Source organism: Protopterus annectens, chromosome 13.part0 (assembly GCF_019279795.1).
Source record: "Protopterus annectens isolate FY-2018-M chromosome 13.part0, PAN1.0, whole genome shotgun sequence".
Taxonomy (NCBI): domain Eukaryota; kingdom Metazoa; phylum Chordata; order Ceratodontiformes; family Protopteridae; genus Protopterus; species Protopterus annectens.
The window spans coordinates 571,766,913-571,786,283 of record NC_056747.1 but is presented as its reverse complement, the minus strand read 5'-3'; the positions used below and the strand labels follow the sequence as shown (position 1 = coordinate 571,786,283).

General features: G+C 39.1%; 1 protein-coding gene across 2 annotated transcripts in view; it reads left to right on the top strand.

The window, feature by feature from the left end:
• The window catches only part of GUSB (glucuronidase beta), an 875,001-nt gene that overhangs the window by 596,393 nt on the left and 259,237 nt on the right, over nucleotides 1-19,371 (top strand). For both annotated transcript variants that reach the window (XM_044054225.1, XM_044054224.1), the window contains exon 10: nucleotides 2,841-3,017. In XM_044054225.1, coding sequence (XP_043910160.1) covers nucleotides 2,841-3,017 — 177 coding nt within the window. The remainder of the gene's footprint in view (nucleotides 1-2,840; nucleotides 3,018-19,371) is intronic.

The window sequence follows — 19,371 nt, the reverse complement described above, 5'->3', positions numbered from 1 at the left end:
TGGCAGTTGAGCCTTTCTTGATTTTCCATAAGGATAGGGTATCTTTACGTACTAATCCTTCCTTTATGCCTAAGGTGGTTTCTAGTGTGGCTTTAAACCAAACTATTCATTTGCCTACTTTTTATGCAAATCCCCAAAATAAAGGGGAAAAGATTTTGCACACTTTAGATGTACACAGGCAGTTGCGATATTATTTGGACAGAACTAAAGTGTTCAGGCAGTCTCAGCAGTTATTTGTTTCTTTTGCTTTGAGTTCTCAGGGCAAGCCTGTGTCAAAACAAACTATTTCTAAGTGGATTGGGTTTTGCATTGCTTTCTGTTATTCCCATCATGGCAAGGAGATTCCAGCTGGGATTAGGCCTCATTCCACTAGAGCTACTGCCATTTCGACAGCTTTTTTGAGGGGGGTGGCAACCAAGGATATTTTGGAGGCAGCTACTTGGAGTTCAGTGCATACTTTCTCTAGGCATTATCACCTGCCACTTTACTCTAAATCCAGGGCTGGTTTTGCCATTGCTGTTTTGCAGGGCATTTTGGCAGCTCCTGCTTCCTTATAGTTTGGCCATCCTCCCATACCTCTGCTTTGGGATTCTACCCAAGTGTAAGGACTGCAGCAATGTGAGATGAAGAACATAGTACAGTTTTGTACCTACCATAAATGTAGATGTTCAAGATCCACATTGCTGCAGTCCAATTTACCCTCCCTCCTTCCCCTCTGTAGTTAGAGGTGGTTGTGTGGGTTGAGTTGTAAATATTGTGTATATAGTGTATATTTTGTACATATAATTAGGGCAAGGGTGCTTGGTTGTTTGTCTTGCTGTCTTTTGGTTTTGACCTTTATTTTTAGGGTCTTCTGACATCTGGGGCAAGAAAAGACTGAGGATATGACGTCGGTCATGCGCATTTGTACCCTGACGTCCTGATGTCAGTCAAATGCGCCTTGACCGACGTCAGCCTTATACTTTGATATTCGGGCCGACCGAGGACAGCGGACTACCCCCAAGTGTAAGGACTGCAGCAATGTGGATCTTCGAACATCTACATTTATGGTAGGTACAAAACTGTACTTTTCATCATTTTGCAGCAGTTGAATAAGCTATAAGTTTAACAAGAGCAATGTCTAAGTACATCAGGCATACTTAATGGTGGCTTCTTTATGTTTTGCACTGAATATGTGCCTCCCAATTTTGTGAGGCCCCTACTGTAAACCAGGGCTTCATGGAGATAGTGAGGAGTTCCACCCCCCCCCAGAACGCAGGTAGCCACTTCATCAGCTTCACTTCTAAAACCAGATTGTCGGCAACACGAGATAGACTTCCTGACCCGTTGTTAACAGTCCAGCCCTACGATTTGGTCTCCATTTCAGCAAACTCAGCTACCATCAATTACCCAGCAATGAATGCTGTTTTATATGCAGGTGACTCAGTACTGTTTACATCTGACCATCCTGCAGCAGGTCTAAACATGTAGCTAACCAATGACCAGTGTCTAAAGAAGGTTAAGATAAAGTACAGTACAAGTAAGAGAGTGATGTTTGTTAGTCAAGCCAGACTGACTCTGCTACCCTAGCTGTCACTTTCCATTCGAATCCACAGTCTCACAAATGGAACACCAGAAGTTCAATATTACCTCCTAGTACCTCTTCATACCATCAGATCACAACCAGCAGTCCCTATCATTACCTCTGAGCTAAGAACATCACCTAGGACACTCCTTCCACACTATTCGCTTTAAAGATTGCAGCTGAAGGTACAGTAGGTTTGCTTCTGTTCTGTCTCGAGCATTAAACATTGTTTCTTTGGACTGAGATAACTGTACAGTACTAAAGCAAAAAAATAATTTTAAAGGAAAACAAACTGTTGTCAGCATTCACTGTCCTGCTTTAGTATTGTTGTTTCTTTCTTCCTGTACTTATTCATTTGACATCCAGCTTGCACTTGGAGGTCTAGTAGTCATGTCCTGGCTGGCGAGGGCAAGGGAGCCTTCGTACCTGTGGGCAATGCATCATATCTGCTTATATATGCCTGCTATTACAGACACACCCCTGACCAAGGATGATTACCAAGAGCTGTTGTATATTTTAACTTCTCCCTCCCAGTAATCACCTGAGAAGAGCAACTGGCAACAGGTCCCACACTTTCCCTCAGGAATGGAAAACTGACAATGAGACATTTTAATTCACCCTATACCCCAGGTTCACTAGTTGTACCCAGGTTACAGACACCATGCCTGTGGAACTTTGGGGTGGTTAGATAAAACTTCTTGTTTTGGTCATGGGACTCAAGACTGGCATTGTACACTACTTTGAATTTTTTTTTGACTGCCCACCCAATCAGAACTCCTACCTGTAAGGATTGTGGAAAGTCAATGGCTCTGGTCCTGAAGGATGTGTTTGTGGTACTTGTAGTTTTAGACAGATCTCTTATTGAAATGACTGCTGTACCGTACAGCAGCCTTTTTGAGATATGATTCTTTGGATTGAGCAATTTTACATATAAACCCCTTTGGTTGAGATAAGCACCTTGAATAGGCAATTGGTTCCCCCATGCAGGAAGCTCTGCCAACCCATGTCCCCCTGACTAATTACCAACTTTGAGATAGCTCATAACACTGTGAGCAAATTGCTTGAGCAGTCTACTGGCATCACCCATATGTGTTACTGTCTAATATTCAGAAAAAGACTAGTTAAAGGAAACGTGTGACATTCAGATTCTCATCTAAGGTTGTGATATGGGATTGCACAGTGCTGATGTTGTCTTTTGCATTCACAAAATGTACAGATCTACCCATTTCTGTTTATGTAAAGTTTGACTGCTTTAGTTTCTTCATATGCTTTCTAGGCTCCATATGTGGATGTTATTTGTGTGAACAGCTACTTTTCTTGGTATCATGATCCTGGACATCTTGAGGTCATCCAGTTGCAACTTAACACCCAAATGGAGAACTGGAATAGTCTGTATAAAAAGCCAATCATCCAGAGTGAATATGGAGCAGATACCATTCCAGGATTGCACAATGTAAGTAATTTGACATTTGTAAAGATAATACAATGGCAAAGTTTATTATTTGATAAAATGGATCATTAAAAGTCTATTCTAAGATGTATGAATTCCTTTTATATGTTTACATCAATTTACTAGTTTCATGTTATCATTTTTTACTACTTGTAATGTAGATGAATGCATGTGTTGGTGTTTATATGTATTTTATTTTGGTAACTGGTATTCTGACTCGTTAAATGTGAATCCTGGGATAGTGACATTGAATGGCATAAAATGCAGACTATATGTGTGTGTGTGTGTGTAGTGCGATCTCGGAGTGAGAATATTAATGTAGGGGGGTGTGGGGGGCATAGCCCCCCACCTACTCAGGTTATAAACTATTTACTTACCCTTTTCATAGGGACTGGACAATACAAAACAATACTAGACAATATTAAACTGTACTGGGTGGGGAACTACGCCCCCCACACCCCTCCTACTTTAATATTCTCACTCCGTGATCACACTACAGTGGGGGAACAGGGTATGTACACTGTCAGTACTATTTTCGGCGAAATGGATTTTTGGCAATTTGGACCCTATTTCAGAAATTTTCGGCAAAATGGATTTTCAGTGAAATGACATTGATCCATACATACATATATATATATATATATATATATATATATATATATATATATATATATATATATATATATATATATATATATATATATAGGTTTACACTGAAAACCTTGAAACTGCATCGTTCGACTTGCAGTTGCAGGTGGCAGAATGTCAAACCCAAATAGATCGACTACACTACAGCGAATGGGTAGTGTAATTTGATTATTTGGGTTCGACATTATGCAGAGGGATTGTAGTTCAGCGAGCAACAGCAAATTAGCCCATTTCCTCACTGTAGTGCGATCTTTGGAGTTGGTATATTTAATGTGCAGGGTGTGGGGGGGTGCAGGAGAGCATATCCCCCTTGTAGAATAGTAGAATTAACGTACCATTGACTGTACAGTTTAACAGTACGTTAATGTGCATAGCAGGAGGTGAATGACATCACCTCCTGCTATGTTGAATACATCGAACCATGGTTGTCGATGTGTTCATTTTCACTTTGGTTTACTTTTCGGCATTCTGAATTCCACATTTCAGGTCAACATTCTAAATGGTCGACCGAAGTGGAGTCTAAATGCCAATAGTAAACATAGATAGATATATATATATATATATATATATATATATATATATATATATATGTATGTATGTATATATATATATATATATATATATATATATATATATATGTATGTATATGTGTATATATATATATATATATATATATATATATATATATATATATATATATATATGTACTGAGTCTGAGATTGACATTTTTTGAAATATTACCTTTTCTACAAGGTATGACAATCTTAGAGTTGGTATATATACATTTGGGGGGGGGGGTGTTTGCTGCCCAACAAGGGACTTACCAGAGGGGCAAAACAACTTCAAAGGAGAAGAGAGATGTTTGACATCTGCTGTTTTCCTGTAGTTTTGGGCTTTTTTTCATAGTTTTGGGGCTTGTTATGAGTATTGGAATTAAAAAACAGGGAGTTGTACTTTTAAGGTAAAGCAGGTACTTAGATTTCTAAACAACAGTGGCCTGATAGAGATGAAGGTTTGATATATGTGGCTTTTTAAAACTGAATATGTAAACTGTGCACAGATTTAACAGAGTTATACTGACAGCTGAAGTGATATTCTGATGTAGCTGAAGGTGGCTACATTCAGTCTGAAACTAGGATTCAAAAAGAACTCCACCATAAGTGCAAACTACTGTGGCCAAAAAGGGGATTTTGTGAGATTCAGAGACGTGTTTAACTGCAATGAGGAGTTACCTCATTATTGGCTAATTTGCATGTCCCTAAAACATGTGGTATTGCCTCTAGTGCCAAAGTGCTAATCGGCACTTACCTGCAGTAATGTCTGCTGGCAGCTAATGTATCATGTTGGAGCAGGCACTCCCTCATTCACTATGCCACATATACATCCCACTCAGCTGTCCCTGATGTTGCCTATCCCCCCCAGCATCTCATAAATCACGTATAATTACATTCAGTCCATGATAACAGATGTTAGAGTTTTATGCTTATTGTACAGAAACTGCACTGTGATGCAAGACCTGTTGCTAAATTAATTTTTGATGTGCCTTAGAGTAATATGTAAAGAGGCTGTAAAAAGTAGATGGATTGCAGCGGCCCATAAGTGTGCTTCGGAATGGGTTGAAATTCTTATTGAACGGGATCAAATAAAACAACGTTATCTGACAGATGAAGTACAATCTTTATGTTCACAGCATAATGCTCAACTTTTCTCTTCTAAATTTGATGCATTATTGATTGACATTAATGACAAACTTAAGTCCTTTGAACAGGACTTAATTGAAAAAAAGAAAGAGAGAGACCTCCGTGATTATAGTAATGGAAAAGCTTTCGTGTGGAAAGTTAAAATGCATGCTCAGTCTATTCATTCACCATTCACCCAGAAGTTATAAACAGCCGTTGACTGTTTCTTTTGTCTTGTCTGAGGGTGTGGATACACTGGTGGAAGGCAATAGCGATGGGAATGTTTATCCACCATTACCACCAGCAGAAGCTCCAGTTGCCCATGAAGAGAGCTTTCGCAACTCTGGTAGTCGAACGAATAGATCCTTTAATGGCAGAAAGGGAAGCAGATTTGGACAGGGCAGTATAATAGCACAGATGGACAGTTGAGACAAGACGATAAGAAAGGTAGATGGCAATAACCATGAACAATGTGCTAATGTACTGTTTAAAAATAACTCTCTAATTATTTATTTACCTGGTTGCTCTTTATCAGAGTCTTTGAAATCTGCTTTAAATTTTGGCCTTAAGTTTGTTCCAAGTGTTCTTCCTCGTAAATATAAAGTGTGAAATTTTTTGATTAATGCACAAGTTACATTTGTTGTGTTACTTTTTTCGGTCTGAAAAAAAGAGTACGAGGAAGTTCTAAGTGTTAGCACGGAAGATAGTTTCCATTTCTGGGTTTCTGATATTAGTGGATGGAAGTAGATTACACCTAATGCGTACTGTTTATTGACTACAGCTAATATAAATAACAAACGTTTATTTATACCTCCATTTGACAATGACATCATTCAACAATTTTCAGCTGCTTAAATTTTTCTGTTGTAGCGTTAGTTGATGATATTTTGAAGTTTAAATGTAATGTTAGGTATAAACTTTCTGTTGAACAATGGCAAGCCCTTATGAATGTTGGTAATAACTGTGAATTAGTAATCAAGCCTTCTGCTAAAAGTAACTTAAATTTCAAACAGTACATGGATATGTGTTCTGCATTGTTAAATGATGCATCTGTTTATGAAAAAAGTGATATGATTTTTAATCTTGCAATTGAAAAAATATTTATTATTGCAGAGGGGTTATGGGCTTGGCTGCTTTAGTCGAAATTATTTGAATAAAAAGTTTGCTATGCATGGATGTGATTTGGCAACTTTCTATTACTTGCCCAAGGTTCATAAGGGAGTGGATAAGTTACCAGGGTAGACCTATAGTGGCCACCTGTAGGTATTTTTTTACCTAATATAGGTTTATTTTTACATGAGTATTTGTTAAGTCACTTTCTTCTTGTATTAAGGATGCTCAGTTTTATAAGTAAAATCTTGCATTTGGAATGGGAAAAGGACGTGTTTTGGATAGTACTAGATATACAAAGTTTGTATACTAATATACAACATGTTCATGGTATCCAAGCATTTTATTTTTTATGTGATACACCATTGTCTTGTTTTATTATTGAGTTAGTTCAGTTTTGTTTGGAAAATATTTTTTTTTACTTTTAATAATGAATTATTTCATCACATTCAAGGAACAGACATGGGGGCTCCTTTTGCCCCCATGTATGCTAATTCAACACTGCCTTTTTTTGAAATTGAATATTTGTTTTGTCAAAAGTTTTTTTATTGATCATATGATTAAATACTTACGTTATATAGATGATTTAAGTTTTGTGTGTAAAGGCAGCTGAGAGAAAGTGGATGATTTTGTTAATTTGTTGCGCAATAATCAATTGCATTTTAGATTTGATGGATTGCAGATGTTCTTCGTGTTTCACTGTTGCAGTCATTACATTTGGGGTAATCTGCTGGCAGGTTCCCCTCAGTCAGCCTGAATTCCAAAGTCTTGGGTCCTGCGTCTGTTGCTGTCTCCTCTTCCATGACGTCAGGTCGTCAGGGGTATAAAACATGCAGCCGACGCCATTTTCTTTAGTCTTTGCTGCACGGTGCCCGAAGCAGAAGCAGTTCGCAAGTGCCGGTCGGCCGACTCCTGAAATTTTCGAATTCGAGTTTCAGAACCAAAGTCTTCAATAAAGCTAAGTACCCTGTTGGGGAAACTTTTTTCTTGCTCCATTCCGTTGTCAGAAAAAGTTAATAATTGTATTACTTGTGGGAAGCAAATACCTCATAAGGATTTCCATTTATACTGTATTCCTTGCCCAGGCCCTGATCACAACATGCCTGGCTGTCGTTTTTGTGCTAGATTTAACCAACGCACTATTAAGCGTCGGTATATTTTTGCCTCAGAATATTTTGGAAACGGATTTAACTACCCTGAAATGTCGTCGGATAGCAATCCGTCGGATAGCAATCCGACTACCGGAGTACACAAAAAATGCAAAGAAAATGACAGAGACACACGTCGAGGTCCAAAACCGACAACGAAGCTTTTCCTAGGCCAGTCGCTGGTACTCAATGAGGAGCTTTCGCAGCCCCTGATACCCACTACTTTCGAGTCGCAGGCCTCTACCAAGACCCATGTGGAGTCCGGCACACTGCGAGATACTCAAAGTATTGTACCCATGGATGTCTCTCCCTCTGATGGGTCTGGAGCCGCTGAGCAGGCACCGGCTTCTGAGGGTGTATTCAGGCCTCAACATTTGTAAATAAAACCGACGACAGCTGCAAAACCAAAGACAAAAGCAACTTCTAAATCTAAAAAACTGACGCATGAGCCACTTGCACAGGCCTCTAAGCCTAAAAAACAGATGATCAAAATGACTGAAGACCTAATTACCTTGATCAGGGGTTCCCAACCTCCTCCAGATAAGAGGCCTAGGCAAGACACTGATTATGAATCTTCAGATCAGGTTTCTATTTCTTCTGATTCCTCTTCTGATCAGGAATTATCTGTTCCTCCCTATGAGGATTCTGATGCAGAGGAATCTATCCCATCTGCATCTCCTCCTGAGGATTATTCATTTGGAGAAACCTTGCATACTTTGAGGGAGCACTTTCACTGGGAGAGTCAAGATTTCTCAGAATCAAAAAAGAGGCTCAGGGATTTCCTTCTTCTCCCCCCTCAGCACAGACCTTTAGCCATACCCCCTGTTTTAGACATTGTGGATGATGTGTTTTCTGAGTCAAGCTTGACTCCTGACTCCTTGCCTCCAGCTTCCAGCAAGCCTGACAGATAATACAGTGTCAGAAAAGGACTGATAATAATAGCTTTATTAAGCTGAAATACTAGACCGGTTTCAGCACATGGCTTTCATCAGTAGATTGATACACTTTGAAGAAAAAGCCCCGCCATAAATACCTCTACAAATGAGGTTTGATTACATCATTTCCTGTCTAAAAATATATGTGGTTAATACATAAATACACACACACATATATATATATATATATATATATATATATATATATATATATATATATATATATATTTGTATAGAGTTCCAAATGCATGTATATGAAGAAAATATATTTTTTTATAAAAAATAAAGAAATAAATTAAACAGATCAGGCATAAACATTTAACCTTAAAAAAACAATATTTATAATTTGTCATTGAGTCCAGGGGAAAACAAACCCCCTAGTTTCACTATCCATTTTCTTTCTTTATTATTAAGAATTTCATGCCATCCAGTTTTGAAGGCACGATTGCCTGTAATGTTATCTATGATGGTGAAAGAAAATTTAGCGGTGGGATGACTCAATGAATGTCTATATAGGGCATTGGTGATCCTGGCATTCCTGATATCCCCCAGGTGTTCAGATATTCTAATTCTGAATTGTCTAGATGTCTGCCCAACATAAAAGGCTTGACAGGTACAAGTTGCAAGATAGACAATCCAATCTGAACTGCAATTATCAAAACAACCAATGTTATATAGATGTCCTGTGTTCTTACTAGTGAATGTTTTGGTTTTAAATATGTAGCCGCAAAAGCTGCAGTGTCCACAGGGGTATGTTCCAACTAGTTTTTCACCCGTTAGTGTCCTCTGGGATAGAGTATCATCCCTCGAGGTTGTTTTCTTATAGTGAGAGAAATTAGATGCTAATGTTTTGCCCTTTCTATATGAGAAGGAACATCTGTCCCCCAAATAATCCTCTAAAAGAGTATGAGATTTCAGTACATTCCATTGTTTGTCTATGATGTCCAGAAGGTGCTTGGTATTTCTGCCATATGTTGTGACAAATCTACAGGTGTCATAATTGGTCTGTCTATGATGTTCTTTATATTCCAATAATGTATCCCTGGTATAGTTTTTACTCCATTGCATGGCAGAGTAAATAGTATGTCCGGAATAACCTCTTATAAGAAACCTATTGGCTAGATCATCATGATGTTGTCTCAGATCTTGTTCAGAGGAACATACCCTTTTTATCCGCAAAAACTGGGATTTAGGGATGTTATTAATGGTATGCTTGGAATGTAGACTGTTGGCATGGAGCAAGGTATTATATTCTGGAAATTTGCGATATACAGAAGTTTTTAGGGGGTTATCAGGTAGACGCTGATAAATGACGTCCAAAAAATGTATTTCATTATGATGGTAATCAACCGTGAATTCAGCACCCCATATATTTCCATTAAGATGTTCAACAAATTCCTGTAAATAATCTGTGCCACCTTTCCAAACCAGCCAACAGTCATCCAAGTACCTTCTCCAGATGTCAATTTCAGGTATGTATATGTTATGTAACTCATCATAAATGATATGTTCCTCTACATATCCCATGTAAAGATCAGCATAGATAGGTGCAAATGAAGCACCCATTGCCGTGCCCTGTATTTGCCAATAACAATCCTGTTTGAAATAAAAAACATTCTTGGTGAGGATATGCTCAGCCATACAAATCAATGATGTATTGAATCCAGGGGAATAAATGTTTGCTTTGTTTAACCAAAAATCCAATGCTGCTAGTCCAGCCCAATGTCTGGTATAGAGAGATTTGACGTCAAGAGTGCACATTAGCCAATGTGGCTCTAATTTGCAAAAATTCTGTGGTGTCTTGGAGTCTAGCTCTGATGAATGCCAAAAGGGGTTTAAGTTTTTCAGTTAGAAAAGCAGATAGGGGTTCAGTAAGTGATCCAATCCAAGATACAATGGGTCTACCTGGCGGTTGATGAAGAGATTTGTGGATTTTAGGTAGCAAATATAAATATTGTTTTGTAGGATCTTTAACCATCAAGTGTGACTTAATTTTATCCGAAATGATACCAGCCTCCACAGCCTCCTGTAAAAAGTCATCGATTTCCCTTTTGAAATTGGGTGTGGGGTCGGTGGTCATGTTCATGTAATGATGAGGGTTAGACAACTGTCTATTTCCCTCCTCCCAATAATAATCGGCATCCATGACTACAACCGCACCACCCTTATCAGCAGAAAGAATGACTATATTAATATTATTCCTTAGGTGTGTTAAGGCTAGTTGTTCGGCTCTCTAAGTTATGTTTGATGGTATTTTCTGATCCCAAATGAAAATGTAAATCTTTGATGACTGCCTGTTGAAAAATAGCTACATGTTTATCCATAGGAGGATTAAAGGTTGACCGATGAAATCGGAATTCAGAAGATCTTAGAGAAGGATCTGATTGATCCTGTTGTCTGAAAAACAAGTTGAGATTAATTTTTCTACAAAATGCAATAATATCTGATACTAAAGAACTTTCATCAACAAAGAAGCCAGGGATGAATCCAAGACCTTTATTGAGCAGTGCATATTCATCTGGTGATAAGACATATTTGGAAATGGTAAGAACATTAGTGCTATGTGAATCTATTTCACTACTGACAAGAATAGATCTTCTAAACTTTTGACCCTTGTGTTTCCTGTCTCCCCTGTGTTTTCTGCCCCTAAAGGGTCATCAGATGTACGTCCCCTCTTGGAATCTGGTGAATCACCAGTACCAATGGATTCCGTGTCTGTAGTAGAGGACTCCTCACCTGAAGTTGTGTTAGTGAAAACAGCCTTTTTTCAACTTCCAAAATATTGGTCTGAACTGTTCTGTCATAAAAGGATGCCAGTATGTTCACAAATGACATAGATGCTTGTTGCTGTGCTGACTGCCAATCTTTGAGTAAAATGTCATCCTAGGTGTGTTAAGGCTAGTTGTTCGGCTCTCAATAAGTTATGTTTGATGGTATTTTCTGATCCCAAATGAAAATGTAAATCTTTGATGACTGCCTGTTGAAAAATAGCTACATGTTTATCCATAGGAGGATTAAAGGTTGTCCAGCCCAATGTGGAATACTGGTATAGAGAGATTTGACGTCAAGAGTGCACATTAGCCAATGTGGCTCTAATTGTGAATCAGAAACAATTTGCAAAAATTCTGTGGTGTCTTGGAGTCTAGCTCTGATGAATGCCAAAAGGGGTTTAAGTTTTTCAGTTATAGGTTGACCGATGAAATCGGAATTCAAAAGACCTAGGTCTCTTTTTACGAACATATGTAGGATTCTTGGTACCCTGGGCAAACCTTACCCCCTTATGCGACTCAAACTGTCTTCCTCTATCATAATCATCCCTGTCTCTTGAAAATTTATGAATATTTTTAGCTTTAAGATTATTCTCCAGAGTCAAAAGTTCCTTAGATAGTTTGCTCAGGTTGTCTTTGAAGTTGGTGTGTTCTTCAATTTTTTTTAAATCATTACAAATTTTTTCAACTTCCAAAATATTGGTCTGAACTGTTCTGTCATAAAAGGATGGCAGTATGTTCACAAATGACATAGATGCTTGTTGCTGTGCTGACTGCCAATCTTTGAGTAAAATGTCATCAGGGGTGCCAACCAATGGTTGAATCTTAGACCTGAGCCCCCTTGGGGATATTTTTTGGTTTTGGTAAGCCTTGAACAGTTTTAAATGCCAAATATTTGTCCTTAAAGTTTTAATTTTCTTGCCCAACTGGCTGAACAAGAAAAAGCAACCGTCAACTGGATCTGATATTGGGCCAGCAGCAAGGTCCACTGACATAGTACCAATGCCAAAAACCTGAATATCATCTTTATCCGTACATAGGCCAGAAAGTAACTTCTGTAGATCCATGACAATAAGTTGCCTGAGGAAAATAATTGTTGTCATATAACCAGGAGGATTATTTGGGAGACAGATGTTCCTTCTCATATAGAAAGGGCAAAACATTAGCATCTCATTTCTCTCACTATAAGAAAACAACCTCGAGGGATGATACTCTATCCCAGAGGACACTAACTGGTGAAAATCTAGTTGGAACATACCCCTGTGGACACTGCAGCTTTTGCGGCTACATATTTAAAACCAAAACATTCACTAGTAAGAACACAGGACATCTATATAACATTGGTTGTTTTGGTAATTGCAGTTCAGATTGGATTGTCTATCTTGCAACTTGTACCTGTCAAGCCTTTTATGTTGGGCAGACATCTAGACAATTCAGAATTAGAATATCTGAACACCTGGGGGATATCAGGAATGCCAGGATCACCAATGCCCTGTATAGACATTCATTGAATCATCCCACCGCTAAATTTTCTTTCACCATCATAGATAACATTACAGGCAATCGTGCCTTCAAAACTGGATGGCATAAAATTCTTAATAATAAAGAAAGAAAATGGATAGTGAAACTAGGGGGTTTGTTTTCCCCTGGACTCAATGACAAATTATAAATATTGTTTTTTTTTCAGGTTAAATGCTTATGCCTGATCTGTTTAATTTATTTCTTTATTTATTTTTTATTAAAAAATATATTTTCTTCATATACATGCATTTGGAACTCTATACAAATATATATATATATATATATGTGTGTATTTATGTATTAACCACATATATTTTTTAGACAGGAAATGATGTCATCAAACCTCATTTGTAGAGGTATTTATGGCGGGGCTTTTTCTTCAAAGTGTATCAATCTACTGATGAAAGCCATGTGCTGAAACCGGTCTAGTATTTCAGCTTAATAAAGCTATTATTATCCGTCCTTTTCTGATGCTGGCATTTTTTTCATTTTGTTCGGACTAGCTTGCTTGCCTTGCACCAGCCGTACTTGCTAGCTTTTTTCTTGCTCAGATACTACAGTGTCCCTGACACGCATAATTTTTTATTTAGAAACCCTGCTGCTGACCCTGAAACTATTTCACAGGGTCCAAAGGGAGTTAAGGTCTCAACAGCAAAAAATCCTACCCCCTCTGACAGAGATTCAAGGGCACTGGATAGATGGGGAAAGAAAGAAAGTTTATACATCTGCAACCTTGGCAATTAGGGCCTTAAACTGCCAGTTTCATATGTTCAAGTATCAGCAACATGTTATGGGATTGCTGAAACAGAAAATGATGTTGATTTCTGAATGTGCAGAAAATAAAGAATTGCAGGACTTATTGCATGCAGCTGAACAAGTTGGAAAGCATACTTTGCAATGTGGTTTTGATTCCTTAGAGGCCTCCTGCATGGCCACAGGTAGTGGATCTGTGATTAGGAGGCATGCATGGCTAAAAGAGCAAAATTTGCCTGATCATGTTAAAGCTAAGTTACTGGATGCACCTTTGCAGCATGATACTCTGTTTGGCATTAAGGCAGAAGAGGTTTTAAAGAAAATGGAAGACAAAGCTAATTCTATGCAAACTGTAAAAGACTTCTTAAAAGTGCAGCCACCAAGATTCAGTAGACACTGGCCTACAAAAAATTGGTCCTTTCCTGTGTCTGACAGAGCTCAAAGGGGCAAATCCAGACGCCCTAAAGGTTCTAGATACCAGGCACAAGATTCTTACAGGTCAAAGCAATGGGGTGCTTCTACCTCCAAATCTGGAGGAGATAAAGCGCAACCCTATAGAAAACAGTCCCAATGACTTCCCTCTGCCATCACCAAGCACTTATCTTTTGGCAGCACCCTTAGGGGGAAAATTAGCACTTTTTGCTCAAAACTGGCAGTTAATAACCCAGGACAAGTGGGTGCTAAACATAGTATCACAGGGATACAGATTCCATTTCCATACTCTGCCAATGGCAAACGGTTGGCTGGATCTGCCAAAAAATCAATGGGCAGAGGCACAGAAACAAGTTACATCTCTCATGGATATAGGGGCTATTCAGCCAGTACCAGAACAGGAAAAAGGACAAGGTTTTTACTCAAGACTGTTCTTGGTACCCAGAAAGGACAAGGCCTGGAGGCCAGTACTGGATTTATCAATTTTGAACACATTCCTGGACATTCCAAAATTCAAAATGCTAACTTTACAGCAGCTTCTGCCCATGCTGGGCAAGAATGCTTGGCTGGTGACATTAGACCTAAAAGAGGCATACCTGCATATCCCAGTAAGGGAATTGTGCAGAAGATACCTGTGTTTCAAGGCTGGCTTAATGCATTACCAATTCTCTGCACTGCCCTTTGGCTTATCTACTGCGCCCAGGGTCTTCACAAAGTGCCTGGCACCAGTAATTGCTTTTTGCAGACAAAGAAGTATACAAATATATCCTTACTTGGATGACTGTCTCATTCAAGCAGCGAGCAAGGACATTCTTCTTCAGCACCTGGCATTTGTGAAAAGGCTTCTAACATGCCTAGGGTACACAATAAACGAAAAGAAATCACAACTGGTACCCGTTCAAAAGATAACATTCCTGGGTGCAAGCTTGAATACAACTGCCCAGATGGCTTTCCTCACGCCAGACAAACAAAGACAACTAACTACTTACTTCAAACTGGTGGCAACAAAAACCCAGTTATCTGCAAGACAAACTCTGCAGGCTTTGGGGTTCATGGCATCCTGCATCCTACTGATTCCATATGCAAGACTGTATATGAGGAAACTTCAATGGTATCTAAAAGGTTTATTGAGTCAACATTGTCACAGTCTGGAAACAATGATTCCTCTCATTCCCTGCCTACAACAGGATTTTCTATGTTGGGCAAAGGCATGTCACCAAAACAGGGGACGGGCCTTCACTCTACCGCCTGCCAGCCAATCCTTAACAACAGACGCATCAGATTATGCATGGGGGGCCCACTTGGCAGGAAGATGAATTCAGGGCATATGGACCCCAAAACAAATGCATCTACATATCAATCAAAAAGAGATGTTAGCTGTTCAAAATGCCCTGACAGCCTTCAAGGACTTACTTCATCCTGGACAACTACTGATAAAGACGGACAACCACACAGTTATGTGGTATATAAACAAGCAGGGGGGCATGCACTCATACCCCCTTTGCAGACTAGCCGTGGCATTGTGGGACACAGCTTTGACTTACCAAGTACATCTTCAAGCTCAATTCCTGCCTGGAAAACAAAATACTCTGGCAGATGATTTAAGCAGAAACCTTATGGACCCTCACGAGTGGAAGCTAGATCCACAAGTCTTCAGCATGACAACAAAGAAATGGGGGAGCCCGGACATAGATCTGTTTGCCTCTCCCCAAAATTATCAATTGAAAAAATTCTGCACAAGGACTTATCACAGACAAGCATGGAAAGTGGACGCCCTATCCTTCAGTTGGAAAAACCTATCAGTTTATGCCTTTCCTCCTCTGCATCTTCTTCCCAAGGTCCTACTAAAAGTCAGACAAGAGAAACCAAAGCTGATACTAATTGCTCCGGACTGGCCCCGCCAATACTGGTACCCAATCCTAAGGAACTTGTCTCTATACCCAGCTTGGACCTTACCTCAAAGACCTCAATTACTGTCCCAGCAAAACAATCAGAGCCTGCACAATCAGCTCAAAACACTGAACCTGGCAGCATGGTTGATCATGTAGTTATGCAAACAACACCTCTCAGTAAAGCTGTGATGGATGTCATTTTGGAAGCCAGAAGGCCTAGTACTAGAAAATCTTATGCTGATAAATGGAAGAGATTCTGTGCTTGGAATCAAGCACAAGGAACTGATCCAGCAAAACCAAATATTCCTCAGATATTACAATACTTGACTGAGATGCTTGACAAAGGCCTATCTTTCTCATCTATAAAAATCCATGCCTCTGCTATTTCAGCTCATTGCAATACTGAGCCACCAATCTTTTCTCATCCTGTACTTAAAGCAATATCTTAGGGGAGCCAGAAATGTAAGGCCTCCCAGAAGATCACCAATACCCGCATGGAACCTCAATTATGTGTTGGAAAAGCTCACCCTGCCTCCATTTGAACCAGCTGCTACTGCAGATCTAAAGTTATCATGAAAAACAGCTCTGCTCCTAGCAATTACTTTAGCAAGAAGAGTCTCAGAGCTACAGGCCCTCATGGCGGTGGAGCCTTTTATTATATTTTACCCAGACAGGGTGTCTCTGAGGACCAGTCCTTCTTTTATGCCTAAGGTGGTTTCCAGTGTGGCTCTTTACCAAACTATTCATCTGCCAGCCTTTTATCCAAATCCACAGAACAAGGAGGAGAGAATTCTGCATTCCTTGGATGTACACAGACAGCTAAGATTCTACTTGAGCAGGACTAAAGCTCTAAGAAAGACTGAGCAATTACTAGTGACATATGCTGCAGGATCAGAAGGAAAGGCTATTTCAAAGCAGACTATTTCAAAGTGGATAAGCCACTGTATTTGTTTCTGCTACTTACACCATGGCAAACCTGTGCCCAAGGGCATTAGGTCTCATTCTACCAGAGCTGCAGCTACTTCAGCAGTCTTTCTCAGAGGAGTACCAACCAAAGACATTCTAGAGGCTGCTACTTGGAGTTCTGTTCACACCTTTACAAAGCATTATCATTTGCCTCTCTACTCTAAGTCCAGGGCAGGCTTTGCCACTGCAGTTCTGCAGGGCCTTATAGCCGCACCTAATGCTGTTTAGCTCCAGCCTCCCATCCATAGCTTTGGGATTCTACCCAAATGTAATGACTGCAACAGTGAAACACGAAGAACATACTACAGTTGTGTACACTTACCATAAATGTAGATGTTTGAGTGTATTCACTGTTGCAGTCTAGGTTTCCTGCCCGCCATCCCCCCTTTATTTCTGACATCTGGGGCAAGAAAAACTAAAGAAAATGGCGTCAGCTGTATGTTTTATACCCCTGATGACCTGACGTCATGGAAGAGGAGACAGCAACCGAAGCAGGACCCAAGACTTTGGAATTCAGGCCGACTGAGGGCAACTTGCCAGCAGATTACCCCAAATGTAATGACTGCAACAGTGAATACACTTGAACATCTACATATATGGTAAGTGTACACAACTGTACTTTAGGTAATGAGGTCATTTTTTAGATCTAAATGTGAAAGGTCTGGGTGATGGATCTGTTAGAACTACTGTTCACAGGAAAATAGGAGGAGGTAATAAGTTTTTACATGGCACTAGTTGCCACCCCCCTCCCCATTTAATAACTTCCTTGCCCTACATAGAATTTCTCTGTCTTAGTAAATTGTGTAGTAATGATTTAGATTTTGAGAAGGAAGTGCAATATACAGCTGAAATGTTTCTTCAAAGGGGTTATAATAGAAGGAATGTGGAAGGTGATTTAGATATTTATCAGTTATTGTTTAAATGGTAGTGAGGCGACTGTTAAAAGAGGAGTTAGAAAATTGGATAACAAAGAAATGAATGACTTTCCCTTTTTTAAGTATAATATCCCATAATTTCATACCTCTAGAGAGCAGGTAAATGATAGAAAGGATATTTTGTCACTATTTTTAATGTTCTTAGTGACAAAATTATTAAACATTTTTAAATTTCTGGCCTGTGCTATTTAAAGATAATAAATTATCCAGAATTTTAAGAGAAACCTTTAGTTTCTTTTAAAAAAATGATGTAGTACAGCTGACATTGTTGTTCATAGTAGGTTTACGATACCAGATGCTGGTTAATAAACTAGTTTTTTTTCTAAATTAGGTACTTTTGTTTGTGGGAACTGTTCTATTTGTTCTTTTATTGTTCAATATTTTTCTAAGATCAATGGAGTTATTTTTTAGTTCTAGCCAGTTTTTTTCCTGTAGTACTGTGGGAATTATTTATGTTTTAAAGTGTCCCTGTGAGCAATTTTGCATAGGGGAAAGTCAAAGAATGTTTAAAGTGAGACTCCAGGAACACATTAAGGATATAAAAAGTGGAAATTGTGATAACCCTTTGGCAGTTCACTTTAGGAATTAGCATCAAAGTAATTTTAAACTTCTTAAAGCAAGAGATTTGGAAAAGATTAATATTAATGTGGGTGAATTGACTTCCTTGAAAGGGAAAATTGTTGTACAAAAAAGCTATATTTATTTTAAAGTATAATACATTCGCTCCTTTAGGGTTAAATACAGAACTTAATTGGAAATATTTAATTAATGATGTTTCTGATTTGTTAATTTATTGATGTATGTATGTATTGTGTGCTGTTTTACAAGTTTGTAGTACTCCTTGAAGGCTTGTTGCCTAGGCGCTAGAGTTACAGAATTATTACACAATTTTGGACTTTTTTCTGTGGCTGTTTACTTTCCCTTCTGGCAGTGTATAGTTTGATATGTAAAGAGGCTCCCTGATGTCTAATGTCATCCCACCGTTTCCTTGCTGCAAAACCTGTTTTTCTGTTAACATTTTGAGTGACTTTGGGCAATGTGTAGAATGTGTCCCTGGTGTTCCACCCCCTCTGTACTACTTAATGTTCGAAAAAGGCTCCTTGTCCCCAAACCTGTTGTTCTAATAAGTTTTTATGTAATGTAAGAGTAATACGTCCCCTCTAGTGTTAAAGGCTTTGCTTGTTAGTCTAGAGGTATGGCAGCCCATCATACACACACACACACACACACACACACACACACACACACACACACACACACACACACACACACACACACAGACTGCAGATCAGACCCTCCTCACCTGATCACACTCATCCATCCATCCATCCGTACATATACTTGTGCACATGTGCACGCACACACACACACACACACACACACACACACACACACACACACACACACACGCCTGTTCACCTTATTCCCTAATTAATTTCAATACTGCAGACACCCAAACAGGCAGAAGCAGAGTCAATAACTCACTCAAGACAACTTCTACCTCTGCAGACTCACACTTCTTGCACATAATCTGCCGCACACATACATGCACGCATGCACACACACCACC